At 59.8% G+C, this 26,229-nt stretch overlaps 2 protein-coding genes across 8 annotated transcripts; one reads left to right on the forward strand and one right to left on the reverse strand.

The window, feature by feature from the left end:
- Positions 1 to 326: 326 nt before the first annotated feature.
- LOXL3 (lysyl oxidase like 3) lies at positions 327 to 19,375 on the reverse strand. 7 transcript variants are annotated; one of them, XM_077301422.1, is made up of 15 exons: positions 19,355 to 19,375; positions 14,286 to 14,613; positions 13,825 to 13,988; positions 10,383 to 10,594; positions 9,569 to 9,628; positions 6,781 to 7,009; positions 6,504 to 6,684; positions 5,881 to 6,035; positions 3,679 to 3,852; positions 3,016 to 3,175; positions 2,536 to 2,779; positions 2,247 to 2,362; positions 1,910 to 2,046; positions 1,424 to 1,535; positions 327 to 772 (listed from the first exon to the last, which is right to left on the reverse strand). In XM_077301422.1, exons 2-15 carry the CDS (start codon positions 14,602 to 14,604, stop codon positions 699 to 701), a joined length of 2,337 nt encoding a protein of 778 aa, XP_077157537.1. In that variant the 5' UTR covers positions 14,605 to 14,613; positions 19,355 to 19,375; the 3' UTR covers positions 327 to 698. The 7 variants fall into 7 exon arrangements, with proteins under 7 accessions (XP_077157537.1, XP_077157538.1, XP_077157536.1 ...); XM_077301423.1 differs by lacking the exon at positions 19,355 to 19,375 and adding an exon at positions 18,002 to 18,023; XM_077301421.1 differs by lacking the exon at positions 19,355 to 19,375 and adding an exon at positions 17,280 to 17,864.
- On the forward strand, positions 19,232 to 26,072 carry DOK1 (docking protein 1). Its single transcript, XM_077301428.1, has 5 exons — positions 19,232 to 19,874; positions 22,753 to 23,049; positions 23,324 to 23,420; positions 23,678 to 23,853; positions 24,625 to 26,072. Exons 1-5 carry the CDS (start codon positions 19,806 to 19,808, stop codon positions 25,672 to 25,674), a joined length of 1,689 nt encoding a protein of 562 aa, XP_077157543.1. The 5' UTR covers positions 19,232 to 19,805; the 3' UTR covers positions 25,675 to 26,072.
- Positions 26,073 to 26,229: the final 157 nt, after the last annotated feature.

Genomic DNA, 26,229 nt, shown 5'->3' on the forward strand with positions numbered 1-26,229 from the left:
TTCTGCAGGGGAAGTTGTTCCCGTTAAACCCAGCATGGAAAAATCAACATTCCAGGGTGGAGCGGGGGTGGGGGGTGTTCGCGCAGGGACCAGCCAGAGTACTCAGCTTAGGGCTGGGCAGGCATCCTCCCTCCCACCCTGCTGTGGGAAGTCGTTCCTTTTTCTTGGCTCCAGCTGCCCTAGCTCCCTTGCCCTCTCCGGATGCCTGCAGGGCTGCAGAGGCTCTGCCCACTGCTCAGCCCTTCCTCATGGCAGAAGGTTAGGGTACTTGTGCGGCCTGTGGATGAGGGAGCCTCCCCTTCTTGAATAACCAGGCAGGAGGCAAGTGGGGGGCAAAAAACTTTATATAGACCACAGCCCAGCCCTGGAAGCTGACAAGCCCCTCGAAGAAGGCCCTATGGGCACAGACCCCAGTGGGCGGGATGTGGGTGCTGCCCATTCTGGCCTCCCTTCTCTACCAAGCCCCAGGGTTCAGTCTTGCCCACTGGAGAACAAGAGGAGGCTGTCCAGGGGCCGCACCTGGGTCTCCTTGCAGTCTAGTGACAGCCGGCTTGCTGGCTGCTTGGTCCCGTGTTCCCTGGAGGCGGTGCTGGGTCAGCTGCTGGCTGGTGGGTTCTGGAGAGGGCAGGGAGGTGTGCCAACGTGCCATCCTGGCCCTGCCTGATGCAGCTGGTGCAGGAGCGAGCAGACAGTTTGGCCTACACGACTTGGTTGTTCAGCTGGCCAGGATACTGTTCAAAGCGCCTGCTGGCCTCCTCACTGAGCGCATCACCTGTCAGCGGACCAAGGAGAGACGGGCTGGAATGGTACCATAGAGTTGGAAGGGGCTTCCTGGGTCATGTAGTCCAACGACCTGTACTATGCAGGACACTCACACAACCGTATCACTCACCCACTGTCACCTGCCCCCCCTTAAGCCTTCACAGAATCAGCCTCTCCGTCAGATGGCTCTCCAGCCTCTGCTTAAAAATATCTCCAAAGATGGAGAACCCACCTCCTCACAAGGAAGCCTGTTCCACTGAGAAACCGCTCCAACTGTCAGGAACTTCTTCCTGATGTTGAGACGGAATTTCTTTGGCATTAATTTCATCCCATTGGTTCTGGTCCATCACTCCGGGGCAAGAGAGAACAACTCTGCTCCATCCTCTACATGGCAGCCTTTAAATACTTGAAGATGGCTATCAGATCCCCTCTCAGTCGTCTCCTCTCCAGGCTAAACAGACCAAGCTCCCCCAACCTTTCTTCATACATGTTGGTCTCCAAACCTCTCGCCATCTTTGCTGCTCTCCGCTGGATGTGCTCCAGTTTGTCTCCATCCCTCTTCAATCCTGGCCCAGATAGTCCCATTGAGCCTCTCTCCCCCCACTGCCCCCAGCAGCTCCTCCCCCGCCCCTCCCCTCCCCCAGCGGCAGCCAATCCACACCTATGTGGCAGTTGTGCACCCAGATGCGGTGCCCGTCGTATTTGCAGTTGCACTTCATGCCGTTGTTGGTGAAGTCGCTCTCGGCCACCTCATGGCGAGGGTTGATCACCACCTGGGGGGAGGGGGGCAGGCGAGTAGTCAGCCGCCAGACAGGCCCTGCAGACCACTTGATTTGAAGCTCTCCGCCCCACTTGCAGAGCAGGCCAGGCCCTGGTGGAACATGCCCCAGCCAGGTCTGAGGGGGCTCCGATGGGGAGGGTGAAGCCGAGAAGCCCCTGCAGCCGCCCCCCTCCCCTTCCTGGGCTCCCAGGTCAGTCCAAGGAAGGGGCGTCCCTAGGGCAGCATGGGAAATGGGCTGCCTGGCTATGGCCCGGGCCAGGGAAGGCACTGGACGTGCCTTCCATGAGCAGAGCCAGGGTAGGCCCTGTGAACACTGAGAGTGCCCCTGCCTCCAGGAGGCGCCCAGTCTGTGTGGTGCAGGCTCACCTGCAGGATGTAGTTTCCCGCCCGGACATCTGTGATGTCGATCCACTGGCAGTCGATGTCATGCCGATAGAGGTCCCAGCAGCCCACGGTGATGCCCTGCTCCCCAAAGTTGGCACACTCGTACCGCTTGCCCACATCTATTGGAGGCAGGATGGAATGGCTCCGGCTGCTTGCCCAGGAGGGTGGAGCCCCAGAAGGAAGACCGGGGCACAGCCAGATGGCACCGTGGCCTCATGGTCGTGGCAGGGAGCGCTCTGAGTTGTGCCTGCCCTTCCTTGCCCTCCTGGTCTGAAAGGGCCCACCAAGAGAGACCGCAAGGCCCCCTAAACTCACTCACCTTCCTGGCACTCAGTGTCTTCCAGGCAGAAGCTGGCCTTGTGCCCCTCAGCCACCTTGGTGCCATTGGGCGTGAGGAGGTCATAGTGGGTGAAAATATCCATGCTGTGGTAGTGCCTGTGTGTGTGTGTGGGGGGGGGGGGGGAAAGACACAGAACGTCAGCAAGGGGGACAGGGGTGGCATGGAAGTTGGGGTTGCCGCCTGCCCTCCCTGTGGGGACCCCTCCTGCTGGACCTTCAGCCTCCCCCGAGCCCACAGGAGACCATTCCTGGCCCGAGTTGCCACATACCCATGGCATTCGTGCCACACCCAAGAGTGGCGCCCTGCTTTGGGGCGGAAGTCTGCCCGGCCGTTGTTGTGGATCTGAGAAGAGAAACGCAGGAGGCGCCGGTGCCCATAGGGCCAGTTTGCATTACGGGCACTGCTGGACAGGCAGTTCTCTTCTGCAGCACAGTAGAGCATGTGCAGAGGGCGGTCCTCAATGTATGCCGTCTCTTGCACCAAGGGGGCATGGAGCAGCAAGTCTGAGGCAGCTGGAGAGAGGGAAAAGAGCCAGAGGTTGTGAGGGATTCCGGGAGAGGAGATCCCCAGGGGTACTGCAAAGGAGCTTCATGCCAGGCTGAGGCCAGCCTGAAGCAGAGCGGCAATGGAAAGCCTGCTTCTGGCCCCAAAGAGAGAGCACACCTGCAGCCTGCAGGGTGCATCCTATCTCCCCCCCCCCCCACACACACACACACAGGGCCTCAGCCAGTCCTCCCCCACAACTCACTTTCTGAACAGATGACCCCAGCAGCAAAGCGAGTGCCGGTTTTCTGGCAGGTGACAGTGTTGTGATGTTGGCAGTGGCTCAGCGCCATCTCGTGCCCCGCACACTTCACCCCACTCAGCACCATCTCCGTCACGTTGCTGGCATCCCAGTACCAGGTTTCCTTGGAGACACACCAGACAGCTTGAGCAGGCTGTTCACCCAGTCCTCTCCTGGCCCTGCCCCATGGCCCTGCTAAGCATGCACTTCTTGCCGCCAGGTGCCGGCATGGCCTAATCGCCCTGCCCCCAATCCCCCCACTCCCTCCCCCCCATCTTCCACCTACCGTCACAGCATGCATGGCGTAACCCAGGCCGAGCTGGCGACATGCCACCATGGCTTCCGTGGTGCTCCAGCCCATGCTGCAAACTGTGCCCCACCTACCAGCCTGCTTCACCTCCACGCGCCCCTCAAATGCCGTGCGGCCTCCAACTAGCCGGATCTGTGGAGAAGCCCTGCAGGGAGTGAGTGTGCCGTGCCTCACAGCTGACCAGACATGCCCCTCTGGCTTGGGTCCCTCAGGCAACAGGGAAAGCGCTGAGCTCAGTGGGGTGGGGGCCCGCAAGCAGTCCAGCCAGGAGCAGCAGCAAGAACCACCCAGGCAAGCAGGCCAGCCCCAGTACCTACTTGCAAACCTTGGCTGGCGAAACCCAGGCCCAGCTGGCGGCACACCACCGTGGCCTCCAGGTTCCCCCAGCTCTCACCACAAACCAAGCCCCACCCTGGGGTGCTGTTGCTCCCCGCCCCCAGGGCCACCTCGACCCGCCCCTCAAACTGACTGCGGCCGCCGCTCAGGCGGATCTGTGGAGAAAGGGGGAGAGATCAGAAGCTCTAGAGGAACAGGGAGCCACCACCCTTGAATTCTCCCCCCTTCTTCTGATGGTCAGTGGCTGTGCCTCCCTCCCAGCATCCTTCCTCCCACCCCAGCATGGTGCAGTGGTTAGGAGCGCAGACTTCTAATCTGGCAAACCGGGTTTGATTCCCCGCTCCCCCACATGCAGCCAGCTGGGTGAATTTGGGCTCACCACAGCACTGATAAAGCTGTTCTGACCGAGCAGGAATCTCAGGGCTCTCTCAGCCTCCCCTCTCCCACAGGTGTCTGTTGTGGGGAGAGGAAAGGGAAGGCGACTGGAAGCCCCTTGGAGACTCCTTCGGGGAGAGAAAAGCGGCATCTAAGAACCAACTCTGCTTCTTAAGCCCCTCCCCCCCTCCCTGGATGCAGCTCTTGTACCACTATTGTAAGCTCCTTGCTCCGAACAGGCCCAGCGGTTGTTACGTTGTGGGTTGGCATAGGGGGGACAGTAAAAAAACGAAGCCTCCCCTAAGCCCCTAGAGTTGTTAAGAAGGAAATATCCTAGTGGCTTTCAGAGGAACCACGAGGATTGGTACAGAAAGGAATATGAAATCTCTACGCCATAAACAAGAGACAAGATGGATGATCTCAGAATTTCAGCGACAAGCTGGGAAGGAAAAGGAACATAGAATGTCACAAGTGGAAGAACTTAACAAGAAAGAAAAAACAAGCGACCTCTTCAAAAAAGATTTGCGATATCACTGGCAAGTTCATAGCTAAGGGGGGGGGGGATTGATTGTCTGATTCTTGTGAATAGCCAGGGGAGGGATCTCGTTGAGAAACTGGATGTAAAGGTATCTGATTCGGAGCCCACCCTCTAAAATATGTAGAAGAGAAGAAGTAGTACTTATATGCCGCTTTTCCCTACCCGGAGGAGGCTCAAAGCGGCTTACAGTCGCCTTCCCATTCCTCTCCCCACAACAGACACCCTGTGGGGTGGGTGAGGCTGAGAGAGCGCTGATACCACTGCCCGGTCAGAACAGCTTTATCAGTGCCGTGGCGAGCCCAAGGTCACCCAGCTGGCTGCATGTGGGGGAGCACAGAATCGAACCTGGCACGCCAGATTAGAAGTCCGCACTCCTAACCACTACACCAAACTGGCTCTCCAGGGCCCACCACTCTCTGCTTTTGCCCGGCTCTCCATCACCAGGACATGCCTCAGAAAGACAAGTTGGAGCAGCACCTTTGCCACTCAGCAAGCCCCTGGATTTTATACCTGACTGAATTCTTCCCAATAATTTGGCCACCGAGGAAGGCCACTCGGGGTCGAAATGTTTGGCCCATTCTGTGTTGGTCTGTTCCATGTGCAGTTAGAAATGCAGTTTTAAAATTATGATATGTTTTTAATAAGTTAAACTAGTGCACTTGATGAAATAAATATTTGAAAATTTAAAACATTATTTTTGCAGCTCAACCTTTGGGTTCCTAACTTATCTGGACTGGGGCAGCAAGACCACACAACACAAGCAGGTCCAACTCCAGCTCCTCCCAATTCGATTTGGGGGGGCCAGTGTGGAAGCCATGTGTTTCGGAGGACCGAATCTGTGGGGTGAGTGGATGGATCCGGGTCAAGGCCCCTGAAACCCAACTTTTCCCACAAGCAAAGGCACATTTGGCCCCGGCAAGGGCCCAACCCCCTTTGGCTTCTCCCAACTCAGGTGCTTTCATCCTAGGGGGGAGGGTGAGCAGAAGGGGGGAGCTCCATCCAAGACCCCAAAACAGCAGCAGAGAATCAGTACTTCGCTTTGGGGAGATGGGACCCCTGGGGGGCTTCTTGCCTGCTCTCCTGCCCAAGGGCAGCTCCCAGCCCTCCCCCCTTAGTGGTCAAGCTCCCCCCACTGCAAAAGAGCAGAACTGATTCACTTTGAGGGCGGGCGGGCGGGTGGGGGGGGGGGCACATGCCCTGGCTCAGAGAGAGTGGCCAGGAGCAGGAGGAGAAAGGGCTCCTGCCTGCAGTTGTGCACAGCCCAGCTAACCGTGGTCTCGTAGGCCATGTAGGGCACGTTGCAGCGGACTCCAGCATCCTCCGAGTGTTTGCAGCCCTCCTCGGTGATGTTCTTGTGTGGGCAGCTCCACAAGGACTTCTCAGAGCCTGTGCACTGCACCTCGTTCATGTGGATGGGACCCATTCCTGCCACAGAGAGGGGGAGAAGGACGGTGTGTCCCAAGGAAACCACAGCCTCTGACTCCATCATGCCTCAGAGCCACGGGGATTGTTCTGCTGTCCTAACAGCAGTTCACATGAACAGCCAGAGATGCTTTGTACTGTGACAGTCCCTCAAGGCGGGAGCTCTCCAGGGTCTTAGGCAGAGAAACACCTTTCCCATCCCTCCTGCTGGGTCTGTTGAACTGGAAAGGCCAGGGTTGAACCGGGGACTTTCTGCATGCCCAGCAGGCCTCCTCCTTTTAGGAAGTGGAAAGCAGCTGCCCTCTTGTATAGTTGGCGGCACTTGGAGCTGACCTGATGGGGATGTGGCCCTGGCCACAGATGACTCTTTGGAACAGAGGCTGGCAACAGAATGGAGTGTGTGTGTGTGTGTGTGGGGGGGGGTTCCAGCTCCCCCCTTGGCCCGGAGTGGCCTGTGCTAACCAAACTCACCTTGCCCCATGCGCGCCCCTGTCAGGGCCTCCTTGGCACTGCCAAAGCCCAGCTCCCGGCACACAACGCTGGCCGACATCAGGTTCCAGCGGTCGTCACAGATGGTGCCCCACTCGTTCCCCCGGAGGACCTCCACCCGCCCTTCGCCAGCCCTGGCCCCACCCTTCAGCCGGATGCGTGTCTGTGGGGACAACAGGGGGAGTCTCAGGGAAAAGGGGAGGGAGGCTGCAGCCCCCACAGGAGCTCCAGGTACCCCCCACAGCTCTGAGGGGCTCACCTGTCCCTGCTGCGGCCTCTGCTGCCGTCTGCGCTTCTTCTTCTGGGCATCCCCAGTCGCAAAGAGGGGCCCGGGCACACAGCCCACCACTGCAGGCATCCCACCTTGGCAGGCTCCGGTGGCATTGCCACGGTAGAACTCGAAGGCACAGAGAGAGAGGTGGACCTCGTCCCCCAGGCAGGACACTGAGTGCAGCCGGAAGTGGAGTGCCTGTCGCTGGGAGGAGAGCCTGTAAGAAGTGCCGCTGGTCAGCCCTGCAGTAAGGTGAAGGGGGCACAGCCTCCTTGCTGCTCTTTGGGCTGAGCGGGCAGCATTTTCACTAGCCCACACTGCTTTGTCTGGCAGAAGGGCCAGAGAGCTCAGCACCAGCCTTGGCCTCCCCTCCCCTCCCTTCCCCGACTTCCGGAGCCAGGCCATGTCTAGACCTCTGACGTCCTCTGTGTTGTAGCCCAAGGCTCTAGCACCTGACTTGGCCACAAGGGGCAATGTGCCTCTCCTCCTGTGCCTAACAGCCCCCAGATGCCTCAATGTGGCCTCTGGGTCCCCTCCTGGGGAGCAGCAGCAGCAGCATTCCTGCCCACGTTACCTCTTGGTGCCCCTAAGGTCCTCCCTGCGCTTATGCTTGGGCCAAGCCCGGGAAACTGGTCTGGAAGACAGGAGAGAAGGGTGAAGTAGCCCCCCACTGGTCAGGTCTGCCCCTTCGGCCGGCCATGCCTCTTCCCCAGCAGAGGCCACCCTCTGAAGCCCCCCACCCCCCTCCTGAAGCTCCTCCTCCGCAGCTCATGTCATGCCCACCCAGGATTCCTGCTACCTTTGCTTTGTCGACACTGTCCAAGCAACACTGCGGGATGAGCCCCCCCCCCCCACACACACACAGACTGCAGTTCCCAGCACAGGCCAGCCCACCTCTGAGGAAGGCTGAGAGCCAGCACTGAGTCCCCCACCCCACCCCCGCCTCACCAGGCAAACCGCTCTGGACCTGCAGGGTGTGTTTCTCGGCTCTTAGTCACTGAAAGACATTTTGCGTTTCAATGAATGCCTCATCTCTCTAAGTACACCTCCTGGGGCAGGAGGCCATCCCAAGCGTTCCCTGGAGGGCTGGCGGGGCAAGCAGATTCCCCTCCTGCCTCTGAAAAGGCACTGTGCACCGGGTCTGGCTGCCATGGCAACTTGACAGAATGACATGTGCTCTTTGAAGAGCCCCCCCCCCCCCCCGAATCCACGGCCTTTGTCTCATGCACCTGGGCCGTCTGATGGGTGCCAGTCCTTACAGTGCTCAGACTGCCCGGCTTTCATGCTCAAGGAGAGCACATGGAACTGGTCTTGGCTGGAGGGCTCCTGGCACACTGCGTGAGGGTAATGCTCAGTGTCCCTGGAGCCAGACCCCCCCCCCCCCCCGTGCCTCACTGTTGCATCAGCAGAGGGCCATCAGCCCTTGTCCAGGCAGCTGCAAAGCAAAGGGGCTGATTCTATCTGTACTCAGTTTGTAAACTGTGGTGTGTTGCCTTGGATGAGAGCTACGATGGAGTGCAAAGGAGGGGGCTCTGTCCTGCATGGGGGGGGGGGGCAGCCTCCTCTGTGAACTGGGCTCCCCACCACCACTTCTCATAGAGGCCAGTGGCCGTTCACGTGGAAGTGCACAGAGGACATCCTCTTGCCTGCCTGATTTAAGATTTCACCACAGCTGGGCAATCCCACTGTCCATTCCAGATTTTAGGGACCTGTCATGCCTGAGATGTGCAACAGAAAAGAGAAGGGGGCTGAGCCACTGACGTCCAGCAGCCTGACCCTGACAGCTGCCCTCACCAGCCACAGTCTGAGGGATATTGCCTAGGTGCCCATTGGCACACGGTTCCCCGCACGCCTGTCTCTGCCAGCCAGCCAGCCAGCCAACTGGCCTGCAAGGTGCCTGGGCGTGAGTCATCCCTGTGGGCCAGACAGACAGTGGGGGCTTTGTCTGGGGGCTGCTGTCAGACTCCCATTCATGTCTGTCAGGTTCTCATTCTCTGACCCTTTCCTGTTCCTCAGTGCCAGCCCTGGAACTCTGTGGCGGGGGGGGGGAGGCCCTGCCCCCTCCATTCCTGGCTGGTTTGGGCTGGGAATGCTTGCTCTATGTCTTTCGCAGCCCCTGTCCAGATCCCCGCGCCCACCACCAGACAGCCCTTGACAAATGAGGTGAAAGAGCCAGGCCTGCCAGCTGTAGATACTGTCTGAGGCAGGGCCCTGCTCTGCCCACTTGCTCTGCATCCTGTCCTGTCCTGACCCCCACTCCTCCTCAGTGCTGGCTGACCGGGGAGCCCCAGCCTGCCCCTATCACTCATGCTTACAGGGAAGCCAGGCTGAGAGGAGAAACATGGGATCCGTCCTGCCCAGTGCTAGACTAAGACGAACAATCCCTTTGCACAGCAGTCACCTCAGCAAGGCCACGGGTGGGGAAGCAAAAGAGCCCTGGGAAGCAGACCTTTCCCCCCCCCCCTCACAGAAAGAGCTCAGCTCCAGGCCAGAGGGCACAGTGCTGGAGGGAAGCCAAGGGACAGAGAGGGAAGTAGGTCAGTGGGGCCCCAGACTTCCTGGATGAACCTTGTGCCCTCCAAGCCCAAAAGAAGTCAGCCAGCCAGCCAGTCTGCCCCACAAGAAGGAAGCAGTGCAGGTGGGGCAGGCAGCTTGAGGGGAGCGGTTCATCCCCATCTCATGGCTGGATTCTGAGCCCTGCAATCCAGCCGGGATGGCTCTGCCCATCCCCCACGGAAGCCTCAGGGCTCGGGTGTGGCCCGCCTGGGCCTGTTACCTCCTGCCACGTCTCGCCTTCCTCTGGCCCCTGGATGCCTTGGCTGCTCGCTTGAACCGTCTGGGGAGTCAAAGGCAGCAGCAGCAGCAGCAGTCTCTTAGCAGGGAGGGAGAGGCTCACTGGCAGCACACCCCCCCCCCCCCAGGCCCCAGCTGACCCACGCCGGAGAGCGCAGACTGGTGGAGCTCCATCTGCCCCTATCCCATGGGAACGTGATCTCAGGATGCTCTCAGCCTGCCACAAGAGCTAGGGCCTTTCAAAGTGGGCAGGACTCCATGCAACACGGAGCAGGCACCCTTCCCCACCCCCCACACTTCTGTGGACCAGATGCGCCCAGGGAGCAGCATGTTCTGGCATTAGTTCTCAGCACAGGGAGAGGGGCTGCCTCAGATTGGGACCGGCTGTGTGAGCCCTCCCTGCCAGGGCCGTCCCTGGGCAGCTACTCTTTGCCCTGCTGCCGAACCTGCTGCACAGTTCTCCCCTCCCCCACCCCCCTCCAGCCACAGACTCCTGGCCCTGTGGCCCCAATCCAACCTGGGACTGCAGTTCAAGGAGGAGTACTGCCACCTTGCCCTCTGCCTTTACTTCCCCACATCGCCTGCTGCTGATGGAGCCCAGGAGGTGCCTCCTGTTTGGTGGTGTGCCCTCCCCATTTGTGCCTGGCCTCCCATGGGAGTTGTTCTGAGGAGATGGGGGCGGGCGGGAAGGCCACCCGCACTGCTGGAGCTGATTGGGGGCAAGGTGTGACCCTGTTGGCCAAATCTGTCCCGCAGGCTGCCGCTGATCCACCGTCTTCCACCAGAGCTGGACTCACCTGTAGAAGTTCTGGTTGACTTTCTTCTCAGCAGGGAAGCCTAGCATGCCGCAGACCACACGGCTATTTCGGCTGCTCCAGTTCTCGTTGCAAACCTGGGCCCATCTGTTCTTGTAGCGCACTTCCACAATGCCCTCCGTTATTGGCAGTGGCCGCTTGGCATGGGACACGACTGGGCGCAAGCGGAGCTCTTCCACCTGGTTCTGCTCTGTCTGAGGAGGGGGTCACACATCAGCCCCCAGCAGCCTTGGCTTTCACTGCACAGGCCTTCTCCTGCCATGCGCCTTCAGGACCCGAGGCTGGAAGGAACACTCCCCTGCCAGGAAGCGAGGCCAGGCTGACCTCCTGGCCTGCGGTGAGATGGGGCCCTTGCCTGCCTGTGCTATGTTCCTTCGGCTCTGTGTGGCTGATGGGAAAGGGCGTGTGCCAGAAGTCCACAGGCGGCTGGCGGGAGGCCCTGCTTTGGACAGGGAGCAAAAACCAGTCAGTGGCATTGACCCTTCCAAGAGGGAAGAGTGTCATTTGTGTGAGATTTGGGCAATGCCACAGTCTTCAGGAGAGTGTTTTGCACAGGCTGTGGAGCCCTCCTGTAACAGAACAGCTCTGCACACTGTGCCCACCAGACTGGGAGCAGAGTGCAAAACAAAATCCGTCATGGAAAAAAGGGGGCGGCAGGGCAGGCCCAAAGCCCAGACATCGGCTCTCTGTCCAAAATGGCAGTGAGTTATGGCAGCAGCAATAGAAAGCACATGGGGAAGCCCCTGAGGAGCAGGGGAAGGAGAGACTCTGGTCTGCGTGCTAGAAAGCAGCAGGGAGCCAGCTTTGGCTAAATGCTCCACACACACACACACCAGCTGTCTGCCCCTAGCAGGAGGAACTGACCAAAGGAATGCTGTGGGTGTGAAATAACTGGGCGTCCGTCAAGCTTGTGACTCACTTCTGGCAGGGAGGGAATTCTCAGCCTTCACTGGAGCCCCGGTGGCCTCGCAGGCTGGCAGACTGGCCAAGCTCTTTTGAAGCTACCGGCAGAGGGAGAGGGGTGTGTGGACATTCTGTCCTGCCTCCCTCGGGCCCAAATGCTGGGTCATGGGAGGCTTGGAATGCATGCTTCACATGTTTGCTGGGAAGCAAAACTACCAGGAGCCTTTTCCCTTTGTGAGAGAAGATCAAGGATTGTCCAGGGTGGGGGTCAGGGTGGAAGCCGAAAAGAATCGAGAGAAGCATATTTCCCCGTCTGGAGGGGATGTGGGGGAGGGTCTGTCTGGGCAGCTGGCTGGACTGCTCTGGGGGTTGTTATGCAAGACTCAATGCGGAAACAATCTTTCTTCCGGCATCTCCTCAGCACCAGAGTTCAAGCAGCACAGATGCTGGTCGGGATTGTGCTCTGCCTTCCCCACAGCCCTCAGCTGTTGGCCGGGATCTGCAAGGAGGGAGGCATCTCAGTTGGGGCTGGAACTCTTCCCGTTCCTCCTTGCAGAAGGGACCTTGCCCTGTTGGCCTGCCTGGCAAAACCAGGCAGAAGTCTTGGAGCCCGTACAAGGAGCTCTCAGTAACTCTCGCCCCATCTTGGAAGCCCTGCCCTTGAGCTGGGTAGCCGGGTAGCTGGAGGTGGCCGTCCTTTTCAAGCTCTCCTGGGTGAGGCCAATAGGCAGTCCGGGGCAGGGATGTGGGACGGAAAGTGACTTGGTCCCCCTGGTGGGAGAGGGGCAGAGGGGAGTGTGGCTCGGCCGTTTCCCCCGGCACGTTTAGTGCCATCCACCCTTCCGTCCTAACCTCCTTCTAGGCCACCTTTCCAGGCTGGGATGTGCAGGTATTGACGTGGGGATTCAAGGCACTTGGCCTTAAAATGGCTACAGCCATTCCTCCAAGGTCGGGGGCAAAGGGAGGCCTGAGGGGGGGGAGAGAGTATCCCAGAAGCAAGCCCTCAGGTGTGGAGTCCTGCAGGGATGCGGTTTAATGTCTACATGCTTCCACTTGCCCAACTGGTCTGTGATTTCTGCCTGGGTTGCCTCCATTGTGCTGATGACACTCAGTTCTTTCTGCTGATGGGTGACCAGTCCTGGGCCACGTGCTTGGATGCTGAGGTGGGTTGGCTCAAGAGGAGTCAGCTTGAAACTCAATCCAGCAAAGATGGAGGTCCTTTGGTTGGGCCAATATGCCAAAAGACATGCAGTGCAACTACTGACCCTTGATGGGGTCTGCCTGACCCCTGCAGCCACCATCAAGAGCTTGGGTACAATCCTGAAGGCCTTCCCTGTCTATGGAGGCCCTGGTCTATTATTCTATGTTTCTATGGGATGTGAGCGTCCTGCATAGTGCAGGGGGTTGGATTAGATGACCCATGAGGTACCTTCCAATGCTATTATTCTCTGATTCTCTGATTCTAAGTGTTTCCCACCTTTGCCAGGTACAGCAGCTTGCGTAATCTTTCTCAATGCCTCAGCTAGCCACCGGGATCCCTACAACCATCACCTCCAGATTAGACTTCTGTAACTCGCTCTACCCAGGACTGCCCTTGGGGCTGATCCAGAACCTCCATCTGGTCCAGAATGCCCAAGTCCTCATGGGGCCTCAGTGGAGAGCCCATATCAAACCAGTGCTCTCCCAGCCGCACAGGTTCCAGATGGGAGAGAGCATCAAGTTCAAGGTTTTGACCCTACCACTGAAAGATCTAAATGCTCTGCGGCCCCTGTATCTATGGGTCCGCCTCTTTTGCATTAAGATCACTTGCTCAGGGTCCCTGACCAGGGCAAGGGCCTTTTCAGCCCCAGCCTCGTAGAACACTCTCCGTGGGGAGATCAGGGCCATCCTGGATCTTCAACAGGCCCAGAATCACAGCTAAGCCCCAGCTACTCCACCAGGCCTATGACTGAGGCCAGGAATTTAACATCAAAGACATGGTCACCTCTCTGCTGAAGAAGCCCCACCAACCAACATAATTTAACCATCCTCAGTAAGGCTTTAAAAAGGTATTTAAAAATAATTCATGTAAATTTGCATACTGTTTTATATCCCATGCTTAATGTTTAATTACTAATGCAACTTGTTCTATGCTGGCTCTACGCTGGCCTTCCCTTGTTCCTGATCCGGAAATTGCAGCTGGTCCAAAATGCAGCCGCCCGAGTTCTCATACCCACACCTTGGATAGCTCACATAAAGCCAGAGCTATGGCGGCTGCATTGGTTGCCAATTGACTTCTGGATCTGGTTCAAGGTCTTCGTATTGACTTTCAAGGCTTTCCCTTCCCCCCTTGAAGTGGCATCATCCATGCCAAGCCTGGACTCCGCCCCATTCAACTTTCCTCTGAGACCCCTTGAGGTAACCCCTCAAATCCCGCCTGGAGAAGAACCCCTGCAGGAGGTGGCCACCACCCAGAACCTGTCATGGCCGCTGCCGCTGCCTCTCCCCCACCGGCCCTTCTGGCTCCCCTGAGGAGACCCACCTCAATCACGTTGGAGCTGACAAAGCCAGCAATGCGCTCATCCTTGCAGATGACGCCGGCATCTTCCTCGTGGGAGCAGTCGCTGTTCCCCCAGCCCCGCGAGCGGCAATCTACCACGCTCTTCTCATTCCCGCCACAGCTCAGGTTGTCCAGCCAGATACGTCCTGCGGGGCCCCAACCAGGACAGAGAAATGAGGGTGGGGTGGGCAAGCGAGTCCTGGGGGTCGCTTCAGTCTGGGGGGGTTGGGGGCCTAACCCTGCCAGGGGGGCTGGGCTATGCGGGGGCAGGGGGCAAAGGAAAGGCACTCTTCTTCGCACTCCTGAAGGGGGTTGTTCCTTGCCTGCCAGCCCTGAGGCTGAGCCATGGAAGGGAATGGACGGTTTCCTCTGTGCACGGCTGCCTCCGCCCTGGGACCCTCCCTGTCCCGGACCCTCTCCAGGCCTCCCCAGCAGCAACTTACCGGTGCCTTTGCCATATTTCGCACTGTGGGTCCAGCCGGTGGCAGCCACAAAGCCCAGGTGGCGGCAGAAGACGTGGGCATTGGCCAGTGTGAAGTCGTCATCGCAAATGGTGCCCCACTCTTGGTTGTAGAAGACCTCGATGCGTCCCTCGTTGTGCTTGCGGGGGTAGCCTGCCAGCCGGAACTGCAGCGGGGGCCCCTCCCGGCTCTGCTCCGTGGGGGTCGGGGGGCTCAGCTCAGCAGTGCTCACCCACAGCCAGATGCTACACAAGAGGCTGAGCAGCTGGTGCCGCCCCCTGGTAATGCCCCTTGCCTCCATGGCCTGGCCCTGGGTGGAGGAGGAGGAGGAGGAGGAGGAGGAGGAGGAGGAGGAGGAAGAGGAGAGTCAGGAGACAGCATGGTTCTCAGGCCCTCCTTCCAGCTCCCTCCTCAACTCCCACCCCCAAGGTAGGAGGCCCAAAGGGACTCCAATCCCCTGCAGTGTTTTTGCTCTCTGCATGGCCACAGGAAGCTCTGCCAGGTTCTTTCCATTAATAGGGTGAATAACAGCAGGCCGGCCCTCTGCCCCTCTCTTTCTCTCTCTGTTGATTTTTCATTTTGTTGGTTCCAGCTTGGCAGGGCCATTCTGAACTTCCTTTCTCCTTGCTAAGGTGCTGGCTAACCAACCCCGCTCCCAACTGTGGCAGCTGAAGACTTCTGAAGGATTTCCCCTCCCCATATCCAGGTCTTTGAGAGGCATGCTGAGGGGCCCAGGACAGAGGCTGAAGACGGCAGGGCCCTGGAGCACTGTTCTCTCTGCGATCCACCCTGCAGCCAGCTGGGACTCCATAGGGGTCTCCTTTCTGCTGCTCACCAAAGCCTCGTAGGTCAGACACCTGGTTGAAATCAAGGTGTGTTATGGTCATGGCCTTCCCAAGGTACACTTGTTTAGAATAAAGGGGATGGCTTTCTCCAGGGTGGCTGAGCAAGGTTTTAGCAAGCTCCTTTTTTGTCCTTCCTATGCGACTCTGTTGCAAGTCCGCCTGGCTGCTTTGGCCAGGGCTCCCCTGCTTCTGCATGAGAAGACAAATCCAGAGGAGAGGCCCACCTGCCTCCAGACCCACCTTAGCAGGCCCTCCTTGGGAGGTGGGACCCTCCATAATTGGGCCCTGAGGCCACACTGGCACCACACCCATGCTGGCAGTACTGTTGATTCAGAAGGCCAGATGTATCCACTTGCCCGGCAGGGCAGGGGAAGTGGCCAGCCATGGAACTGGCCTGGGCCAGGCGGAGGAATGCCCACTTGGCAGAACCAGGCCTCCCCTCTGCTGGGGAGAGACAAGGAATCCTTGTGGGATCTGAGCCCCACCACTCCTCGTGAGTAGAGGAGTTAAGGAGAGTTCAGCCACCTGGCTGGGAAACCCCCTACAGATGTCTGTGAGGAGGCAGGAGCCAGTGGGAGCTCCCCTGGCCCACTCATTACCTGACCCTGGCCTATTACCTTCAAATGACTGCTGGAGGTCCCAGCTGAGGCCAGGGGATTGCCTGGGGAACACAACAGCCTGGGGCCAGGGCTCAGCTGAAATTCCCTGGGGCTGAAGAAGCACTTCTCAAGCGAATGGACAGGACAGCCCAATTCACTCAAGCTCCACAGCTTCCCGTTGGACCGGCTGTCCTTGGCCATTTTGGCCAAACCTTGCCATTTTCAGGCCTGCATTTGCAGGGGCAGTTTTGACCTTCCTTGGCTGCTACGATCACTACTTCAGGCACTGGAGGGGCTGCCCTATTGTTTGGGACAGAAAAGCGGGACAAAGAGACTTTTTGAGAGGCTATGGGAGAGAGCAGCTGGATTTTGCAGCTCTGCCCAGAGAGGATGGCTCGGATCCTGATCCCCTCCCTTCAAAGGACTACTGCTCCTGGTCACCCAGGAAGTCAAAGACCTCCCACCCCTCCCTGTGTGGCTTCTGACCACTATGAATGAGTTTGGGGCTGACCCAGAGGGCCAGCGGGGGCTGGTCAAGCTCTACAGCCCCCCTAAACCTTGAGAAGGACTCAGAGCTCCCTCCCATTCGGCTATGGGGTTCCTCCAGCGCATCCCCCCCCAACTCAGCCCTGGGCCAGCTGACCCATGAGCTTCCCAAGCACTGGCTGAGTGGTCCCTCTGCCCTGCCCAGCCGGCCTCCCCCAGAACCAGGTGGGGAAATACGGGGTGATTCTGAGGTGGGTGAGCTTTGCACAGACCCCCATCTCCCAAAGTGGCTCTTTTCTCCAGGGGAACTGGCTCCCACTGGAGATCTGCTGGACTAGCCAGGCAACCAGAACCTCAGAGTGCTGACCCAGGGTGGTCATCAGGTGGGGTGGACTGCCCCTGCGACTTACGGGGCCCCTCCTTTCCTCTCCTCACAAGGTCCCTGCGAGGCAGGCCAGGCGGAGAAAGAGGGGTCTGGTCCTGGAGCTCTGAGCTCCGGCCCCGAGAGGGGCATGGACACTGCCGGGCTTCGCACTGGGGTTCCTGTGGTCAGAGTCGTGCTCGGGGGTAGGAGGCCCTCAGGCTGGGCGGCCGGCGGCTCTGAACTCGAGAGGGACTCTGGTCGTTTCTTCCAGGCCCGGCCCGCCGGCCGCTGTCACCGCGGGACTTTTGGGGCGCATCCGCAGGCTGGGAAGAGGGGAGAGGGCGGCGGGGGGGAGGGCAGGAGCGCCCACAGCCTCCTCTTCGGGGCTGCGAGGGGGCGGGTGCGCCCCCTCGTCCCGCTTGCGCTCCGGGCTGGCGGTCGGCGAGCAGCCCAGACTCAGTCGTAGCGCCGTGGCGCAAAGCCCGGCGCGCTGGGGACGTGGAAGGCGGGCAGGGCCGGGCCGGCGTCCAGCGGCGCCCCTCCGAGCTGCAGCAGCCTCCGGCCCTCCTCTGCCCTACTGCACCGGGATCGTAGGCGGCCGGCTCAACGCCTCGCCGCCGTCGAGCGCAGCCTCGCGGGCCTCCTGCCCGCCCCCCCCTCGCGCCCCGGCTGGACCACTGACCTCTCCGGCACTCCCTCGCACCGTCTGCGCCGACGAGCGGGCCAGCCCCCGCCTCACCCCGCCTCCAGCTCGGCGGGGCTGCCCTAAGGGGGCGTCCCACCTCAGGCCCGCCCCAGTGGCGCCTCGGCCCCCGCGCCTCTCCTTCGACGACGCCGCTCACGTCGCCCGGGCGCCCCTGGGCGGCGTAGGGGCTCGCTCTCTTGCTTCCACCCCAGGCAGGAGCCGCGCAGCAGAGTACTCGGAGCAGTCAGGCAGAGCTGGAAGCCCGACCTGTCCGGGGCCGCCCGTCGAGAGGCATCGCTGTACACAAGCTCCGGGATCTGGTCCGTGCCACTCGGGCACGCTGGCGGCGGGGGCGGGGACGACCGCGCAGTGGGATCCTATAGCCGGGCCAGCTGACTGAAGCACGAAGGTGCGACACCGTCTTCCCCTACACCCGAGGCCGCCAGGCGTCCCACTGGGGAGTCGGCCCTGAACCTCATCTCCTGCTCTCCTCCTGGGGAAGGAGGCCCAGCCAGCCGCAGAAACTGATGGGAGCCAGAGAATCCTGTCCCTTGGTCCACCCAGACACAACCCACAGAGTGGCCAGGGGGGCAGGCACTCCTCTCCTAACCCCAGCAAGCACTGGCCAGCCGGTCGATTCCTGAAAGCTACATCGTACACTGGCCCAATGTCTCTGAGCTGAGAGCCGCCTCTCTGGCTGTCCTACACCAAGGACTTACGTATCTAAGAAGTGAGCAGAGGCTCCCGAGAGTTCATCCCCTGCATCTTGAAGCTGCTTCTGGACACTGGCTCTTTTCTCTCTGAAGAAGTGAGCAGAGACTCCCGAGAGCTCCTCCCCTGCCCCAAGGTCTGTTAGTCCTGAAGGTGCTCCTGGACACTGGCTCTTTTCTCTCTGAAGAAGTGAGCAGAGACTCCCAAGAGCTCCTCCCCTGCCCCAAAGTCAATGTTAGTCCTGAAGGTGCTCCTGGACGCTGGCTCTTTTCTCTCTGAAGAAGTGAGCAGAGACTCCCGAGAGCTCCTGCCTTGCCCCAAGGTCTGTTAGTCCTGAAGGTGCTCCTGGACTCTGGCTCTTTTCTCTCTGAAAAAGTGAGCAGAGACTCCTAAGAGCTCCTCCCCTGCTCCAAAGTCAATGTTAGTCCTGAAGGTGCTCCTGGACTCTGGCTCTTTTCTCTCTGAAGAAGTGAGCAGAGACTCCCAAGAGCTCCTCCCCTGCTCCAAAGTCAATGTTAGTCCTGAAGGTGCTCCTGGACTCTGGCTCTTTTCTCTCTGAAGAAGTGAGCAGAGACTTCCAAGAGCTCCTCCCCTGCCCCAAAGTCTGTTAGTCCTGAAGGTGCTCCTGGACGCTGGCTCTTTTCTCTCTGAAGAAGTGAGCAGAGACTTCCAAGAGCTCCTCCCCTGCCCCAAGGTCTGTTAGTCCTGAGGGTGCTCCTGGATGCTGGCTCTTTTCTCTCTGAAGAAGTGAGCAGAGACTCCCAAGAGCTTTTCCCCTGCCCCAAGGTCTGTTAGTCCTGAAGGTGCTCCTGGACTCTGGCTCTTTTCTCTCTGAAGAAGTGAGCAGAGACTCCCAAGAGCTCCTCCCCTGCCCCAAGGTCTGTTAGTCCTGAGGGTGCTCCTGGACGCTGGCTCTATTCTCTCTGAAGAAGTGAGCAGAGACTCCCAAGAGCTTTTCCCCTGCCCCAAGGTCTGTTAGTCCTGAAGGTGCTCCTGGACTCTGGCTCTTTTCTCTCTGAAGAAGTGAGCAGAGACTCCCAAGAGCTCCTCCCCTGCCCTAAAGTTTGTTAGTCCTGAAGGTGCTCCTGGACGGTGGCTTTTCCCTTTAGTGGGGATGCATATATTTGTATGGCTGTGTCATTCCCTGATCCCTCCCCGGTTTGTGTGTGTGTGTATGTGTGTGTATGCTTGCACTGGCTTCGTGCCAGGAGTGGAAGAGGGCTCCGTTCCGCTTCCGCTTTGGACGGGGCGCGTCGGTCTCCGCCTAGCCTGGTCGGGCAGGCAGCCACGGTGTAAGGATTGGTGGGCCGTAGCCCCTAGAGGCTGGGGGAAGATTCGCAGGGACTTGGCCGAGCTGATACCTTGGGTTGTGGGAGGGGGTGAAGCGGCGGGACCCCTACCGGGGGCAGCTGGGCCTCGGGAAGCAACTGGCGGTTTCTTTTTCCCGTTCATGCGGTCCGTAAGCCGCGTCCATGTGATGACTCCCTTAGCATCCCCGAGGGAAATCTCCCTGCTCCGTTGCCGGAAGAAGTCGCCTCTCGCCGCCTGCAGAGCCAAAGGGGGCCTGCCTGGAGGGAGACCCCGCGGGCCCGAGCCGGGGCCAGAACCTCCCGCCCGCGGACGGCCATTTGCGGAGGACACCCCACGGGGCAGCCGGGCGGAGCCACTCCCCCTCCGCCCGCCCGTTCCCTGACGCGCAGCTTCCTCTCGCGGGGCCGCCCCCATGGAGGCCTGGCCTCGCCGTCTTCCGAAGGGCGGCCGTGGGGCCGCTCTGGACTCTGCGCCGTTCCGTTCCCCGCCGCCCGCCCGGTCATGGACCCTCCGGCTAAGGCGGGGCCGCTCCTGCTCCAGCAGCCGTCGGGGCTGCGCCTTGGGGCCAAGGTAGGACCACGCCTTGGGGCGCGCCGGACCACGCAGGGAGAGAGAGAAGAGAGCGGGCCGCGCCCTTCCTGGTTTCTGGGCCCTTGCGCCGCTTCCGCCCGGGGGCCAGCCAGGCGGTGGGCTGTGGGCGAGGTAGGGGTCCTGAGCCCGGCGGGCTGCCCTCGCACCCTCGGCACCGTCCAGCTCGGCGCCTGGGCGCCCTGGCCCGGAAGGCCTGGCCGCGATCGTCTAGCCGGCCGGACGGCGCGGCCCTCGTGGCGTAGGCGTCCCGGAGAGTACGCGACAGAGGCAGACTGGCCGGCCTTTTCGGCCCCCGGCGGCCGGGCATAAGGGTTCCCTTCGGGCTCTCCCCGGAGGGCTGGCTGCGGAGTTTGGTGCTTGCCCGCCGGCTGACGGCGTATTTAGAGGCATCCTAGGGAGGGTACCAAGCGAGTCCCAGGGCCCCTGCCTGGCCCCAGGCCCTCACCCTGGCTCCTCTTTTGCCTCTTGGCCAAACCTTCGGCGGGGCAGTTCCGATGGCGAGGGAGGGAAGTTGCCCAGGCGGCGGGAAGGTCAGCCAGAGGCCGGGGAGGGGGATGCGGGATGGCCTGCCAAAGGCCTACAGCGCTGCCGGGAGTCTGCGGAGGAGGAGGGCGAGTCCCCTGGGGAGGCAACGGCGGCGGCTGCTCCTCTGTTGTCCTCACCTCCTGGACTTCACTGGACAGCTGGGACAGTGTGTAGGCTCCTGCCTTGGAAGGTGAGTAAGAGAGCTTTAAGCTCTGCTGCTTTGGATCTTTATTGCAAAATACAGACAAAGGCGGCTGTCTCGCCTAGCTTATTGGTATTGGATCTAAGCAGAGCACTTAATGTCCTGTGGAGGGCCGGGCCCATCTTCGGCTGGATGCCCATCTCCTCTGCTTTGCAGGACGTCTTGTTATCCGGTGGCCATGCTATAAGAAGAGTCACAAACTGCACTGGACTGCAGCCCTCGCCAGGCATTCCTGCCCAAGATTAACTGTCAGGGGCTAAGAGGCCAGGTCCTCTTCATGAGTTAAAAATTAGGAGGAAGCAATGGGGGATAAGTGGGCAGTTTTGGGGGGGGGGGCTCCTAGGTTTAGAATTGGCTCTGGTGCTATTTCATTTGTCCGTCTGTGGCCTGGAGTGGAAGCAAGGCCCTGTCCAAGTCTTGGACAATCCCTAGTTATTCTGGAGGGTGAAGCCCAAGCAGATGCCTCTGAAGGAGGCTTTCTCAGTGTTGGCCTGCAGACCTCCAATGCCGTTCAGCACCAGCGATGCCCACCGAAAGGGAAGACAGAAGGCCTGTGCGTGCCTTGTCACCAGACCAGGATGCAGAAGGAAACCAATGTGGAAGGGGGCACGGGGAAAGCGTCAGAGGGTGCTGCAGGAGTGGGAAAGGGGAACAGGGGATGATTAGAAAATGAACTGAGAAATTAAACTGCTGGTCTTTTAACGTCCTTGTATGAATCCACGGTTCAGCAGCCTCATTTGGATTCCTGTGTACAGTTCTGGTCCCCATAATTCAAAAAGGATCTGGCAGAGCTGGAGAAAGTACGGGGGGAGGGGCAACCAAGAGCTTGAGGAGGCCGGAGGAAGGAGGTAGTGAGGAAAGACTGAGGCACCGGCGACCAAGAGCCAGCGTGATGCGGTGGTTAAGACTTCCCCATTTCTCCACATGCAGCCAGCTGGGTGACCTTCAACTGGAGCAGTTCTCTCAGAGCTCTCTCAGCCCCATCTACTTCACAGGGTGTCTGTTGTGGGGAGAGGAAGGGAAAAGTGTTTGCAAGCCAATTTGGGACTTCTTCAGGTACTGAAGAGCAGGGTATAAAAACCAGCTCTTCTTTCCAGAGCAGAAAAAAAATAAGGGAGGTAGCGCAGAATGGTACATCAGGTGGGACCAACAGATGGGACCAAAAAGGATTTCTTGGTCTCTCATTGTACTAGAATGTACAGACAGAGATCCAGGAAGCACTGCTGGAATTCACTGCCAGAGGACAGAGTGGAAGATTGTGCTCTTGGCTGGCTTCAAAAAGGACAGATTCATTGAGGATATGTCAATGGATGACCCTTCACCAATGGAGGTTCAGAAGCACTGGATCCCTGAATACTATTGGGGGGGGGGCAGCCAGTGGCTGGCTGGCTGGCTTGCTTCATTCTTTCCTTTGTCTGTGGCCTCCTCCCAGCATCCGTTTGGTCCTTGCCTCTAGGCAGATGCTGCCCACACACTGTCCACACACTCCCATCTAAGTGGCATTGCCCACAGTCTGGAGGAGGAAGGCATGCCTCCGTCAGTTGTTGGGTGGTGGTTCTGGAGGGGGGCATGTAGGCATACCCATGTGGGGATGGGCATGGGAGCAGAGTCAGTAAGGCATATGATGGGGCTGCAAAGGTCCATAGATGTCTGGCATTTCTGTCTGGCCTTGCCCGGAGCAGAGTCTAGTAGCCTCCCTCGCAAGGACTGTGTAAGAAGTGCTGCAGGAGGCTTTGTCTCCTGCTGGCTCCCTGGGGTGAAGCTTTTGGGAAGTTAGAGGCACCCTCTGTTGTAGGGCAGCCATGGCCTTCTGGGATATCCAATAGGTGGCCCTGGGACATTGTGCATTTCTCCACTGAGAAAGGTCAGCCAGATCCCTGAGGGCTTGTGATAGGAGGAGAGTGCCCTGGCAAAGGCAGAAGGGTCCTTCTCCTCCTCCTCCTCCTGTTCAGACTTCCGTGCCAGGAGGTCCCTGTCTTGCCACTGTGATTCCTGTGGAGAAGAGAAGTGTTCTTCAGCTGCCCAGGGCCTCTCTTCTCAACTGCAGCCCTCCCCCTGCTTACAGACAGGACTGTGAGGATTTCCTTTGGGGGGGTGCATTCCCTCTGTGCTCTCATGATGTCTTTGCAGCGGTGGAAGAAAGGCTGGTTTGTACTGTATCCAGCCAGCCCTCGTGGCGTGGCTCGCTTGGAGTTCTTTGAGGGCAAGGAAGGGGTGGTTGCAGCCGACAGAGTTGGCACCAAGCGCTTGGATAAGAAGATTGTGCGGCTGGCGGACTGTGTCAGCGTGGCCCCTGCCTTGGACTGTGCCCCCAAGGAGGGTCTGGTGGCCTTCCGCCTGGAGACTAGTGAGCGAACCTACCTCTTTGCTGCCACGCCGCAGGAGACAGCTGAGTGGATGGCCAAGCTCTGTGAAGCAGCTTTCCTGGTAAGCAAGGGGCCAGTGGGGGAGGGAGGGCCAAGATGACACTCTCTGGGGCTGGCCCACATCTCTCCTTGCCAGGAGGCCTGATTTGCTCATGCGTGACACGTGTGCCTGGGACCTCTCGGTCTTTGTGGAGGGTGGGCAATGGGTACGGAGGAAGATATTTTTTGGGGTGGGGGAGTCTGCCCCCTTTTCTCTCCTGGCTCCCTCTGCTCACCAGAGTGTTGGGAGAGAGAGGTGTGCAGGCTCAAGTGCTGCCTCTTTCCTCTCCTGACAGGGAAACCCTGGCCAAGGGGCGCCACTTGCAACGGAGCCTGGCAGCCAGCACTCCTTGGGAATGGCTGCCAATTCCCTGTACTGCTCCCAAGAGGAAGGTAGGAGTTAGTGGGAGCCTACCCCCCCCTCCCCGCAGCAATGTCCCAGCATGGCCTAAGAGGAGGAGGCCTGGGGTGTCTGTGCATGCGTGCGCTCTGGCAGTGGCTACCAGGGGCGGGGTGGGTTGGGGCAGGAAGGTGTGAGTGAGGCACAGGGGGTCCACCATGGCAGGGCGATGTCTGCCTGGTGGCCTCCACAAGAGACACCCACAAGAGCCCCAGGTGGCCTTTCCTGCCTCTCTTCCCCCTCGCCACAGCCCGGGAGTTCTGGGTGACGGTACAGAAGACAGAGGCGGCAGAGCGCTGCCAGCTGCACGGGGCATACCTGCTGAAGGCTTCCCGGGATGCCGGCCTTGTCCTCCAAGACCCGCACTCGCACCAGCCTCTCTACACTTGGCCCTACCGGCTCCTCCGCAGATATGGCCGGGACAAGGTAGGTGGCATGTGGCCAGGGAGGGGGTGGAGCCGCTTCCTGCCCCCCAGAGCAGCGTCATCGCCTCCCGTGGGGGCCATCCTTAGAAGGGTGACGGAGCAGCGAGGAGTGGGTTGAGCTGTGCAGGAGACAGGCAGAGAGGCGCCTACCACCCTTGTTTCCTGCGGCAAACTGATTTGAGGCCAGGACACCAGGAGGGGGAAAGGGAAGATCTGGTGCGCACTTCAAGAAAAAGAAGAGTTGGTTCTTATATGCCGCTTTTCTCTACCCGAAGGAGGCTCAAAGCGGCTTACAGTCACCTTCCCTTTCCTCCCAAAACAGACACCCTGTGGGGTAGGTGAGGCTGAAAGAGGCCTGATATTCCTGCTCTGTTAGAGCAGTTTTCTCAGTGCTGTGGTGAGCCCAAGGTTACCCAGCTGGTTGCATGTGGGAGAGCACAGATTCAAACCCGGCTCGCCAGATTAGAAGTCCACACTCCTAACCACTACACCAGACTGGGTCTCTAGTCCAACCCCTTGCAATATTGCAGGACACTCACAGCCCTCTCGCTCATCCACTGTAACCCGCCACCCCCTTGAACCTTCACAGAATCAAGCCCCGCTTGCCAGAGTAGAGCCCGTCGCTCTTAACCAGTACACCCCCTTGCTTCCTTGATATGGCAACACACAGAGGAAGGATGGCCCTGTCCCACCCAGGAGAGCAGCTTGACACAAATGCCTGCTGGGCCTCCGGTGGGTGCCGTCTCCAGACAGGTCTAATTTTGTTCTGCAGGTGATGTTCTCCTTTGAAGCTGGCCGCCGCTGCGAGTCTGGCCCCGGCAACTTCACCTTTGAGACCAAGCAAGGGAATGAGATCTTTCACGTGGTGGAGGCAGCAATCCAGGAGCAGAAGGCCCAAGCGGAGGAGAAGCGGCAGAGTGGTACCTTCCTGGACACAGAGACCTCTGGCGTGGCCCGTGTGCAGAGTGCCATTGCCCACAAGCTGCTCTTGGAAAGTGAGGGTCCTTCTGAAAGGCCGGAGCCTAGAAGCATCCTGGGCACCACACTCAGCTCTGCCGTGGAAGAGAAGGAAGGGGCTGCGTCTCCTCTGAGGAGGCCGGGCCCACAAGACCCTCTTCCCCGGTGGCCCACAACCCCACCAAGGTCCCCCCTCTCTGGGCTGGTGGTTCTCCCAGTGTCCTTGGAGGACACTGGCAGTGTCTACTCGGAGCCCCTGGATGCCGTGAAGGGCCCCCGATACATGCCAGACCCCCTGTACACGGACCCCCTTGACAGTAGGCGCAGACAGCAGGAAGAGCCTGGGCTGGGACAGACCGGGGCGCTGTACGAGCAAATCAGACCAGTGTCCAGCAGCAGTGCCCAGGGAGCTAGGGGGCATATCTACGATGAGCCAGAGGGGCGGGCCCCCCTACCTGCCCCCACTCCCGCTCCCATCTATGATGAGGCCCACATCCCTCGTGAGGCCTGGCGGACTCAGGGCCTGGAGCACCAAGCGGACTACAAAGCTCTGTACTGGCCGGGGGCCGCGGACTATGCTGGGCCTGCCGTCTCCCAGAATCAGGAGCTCAAGCTCCCCAAGCCTTCCCCAGCCCCCAAGCCCCCCCGGATACACAAGAAACCCCCTCCAGGGCTTGACCGCGCCTTGCACAAAAATGGACCCAGCAGCAACAACAACAACCACCAGCAGAAGGAGGTGGATGGGGAACTGATCTACAGCTGGGGACTGAAGCCTCCCGGTGCCAGTCCTGGCCCTGGCGGGCGAGAGCAGTCAGTGGATGAGAGTCGACCAGCCTCAGTGTATGAAGACCTGGGGGAGATCTGAGTTCCAGCCAGAGACTCTGGCGGCCGCCCATCTGAACAGGGAGCCCCACTGCAGGGGGTTCCCCAGCTGTAAGCGTCCTCTTGCAAGTCCCTGCTCAGCGGAGAAGAATGCTCCGGGGGCGGGGGGGGGGGCAGCCTCGCTTGGCCCTTGAGAGCAAGATTGGCCAGCCCGTAGGTGGGGACTGGAGTCCTCCAGGACTGGCCCCGCCTCCCCAGATGCCAGGGCAGTCCCTCAGGCAAGACTGCCAGCACAGCCTTCCTGAGCAGCCCAGGTGTCCGCTCTCAATCTTCCGGAATTCCCCAGCCCAGAACTGGCCACCCAGGGACTTTAACATCTGCAGCCACTGCTGGAAATGCTTTGGGGATATTTTTTCTATAAATGTGCTCTGTCCTTCTTCAGATATCAGACTGTGTTGCGTAGGGCTCTGGGCATTCCCTGTGAACCCCTGCTCCAACCAAGTGTGCCCTGCAAGGCCCCTTGGGGGGCAGGAGGTGACTGCAAGGGGAGGGGGGCTGGACACTGTGTGTGCTGAAGGCTACCCTGGGGTCTGGCACA

This window comes from Paroedura picta, chromosome 10 (assembly GCF_049243985.1).
Source record: "Paroedura picta isolate Pp20150507F chromosome 10, Ppicta_v3.0, whole genome shotgun sequence".
NCBI lineage: Eukaryota > Metazoa > Chordata > Lepidosauria > Squamata > Gekkonidae > Paroedura > Paroedura picta.

Coding starts and splice junctions, on each gene's coding strand:
- LOXL3 (XM_077301417.1), bottom strand. CDS start 15,948: ATGGCCAAGGACAGCCGGTCCAACGGGAAGCTGTGGAGCTTGAGTGAA. Junction 6,036..6,503: donor AGGGGCGCGCATGGGGCAAG/GTGAGTTTGGTT, acceptor TCTCTGTGGCAG/GAATGGGTCCCATCCACATG. Junction 3,176..3,678: donor TCGCCAGCCAAGGTTTGCAA/GTAGGTACTGGG, acceptor TGTGTCTCCAAG/GAAACCTGGTACTGGGATGC.
- DOK1 (XM_077301428.1), top strand. CDS start 19,806: ATGGACCCTCCGGCTAAGGCGGGGCCGCTCCTGCTCCAGCAGCCGTCG. Junction 23,421..23,677: donor GTACTGCTCCCAAGAGGAAG/GTAGGAGTTAGT, acceptor CCCTCGCCACAG/CCCGGGAGTTCTGGGTGACG. Junction 23,854..24,624: donor GCAGATATGGCCGGGACAAG/GTAGGTGGCATG, acceptor TTTGTTCTGCAG/GTGATGTTCTCCTTTGAAGC.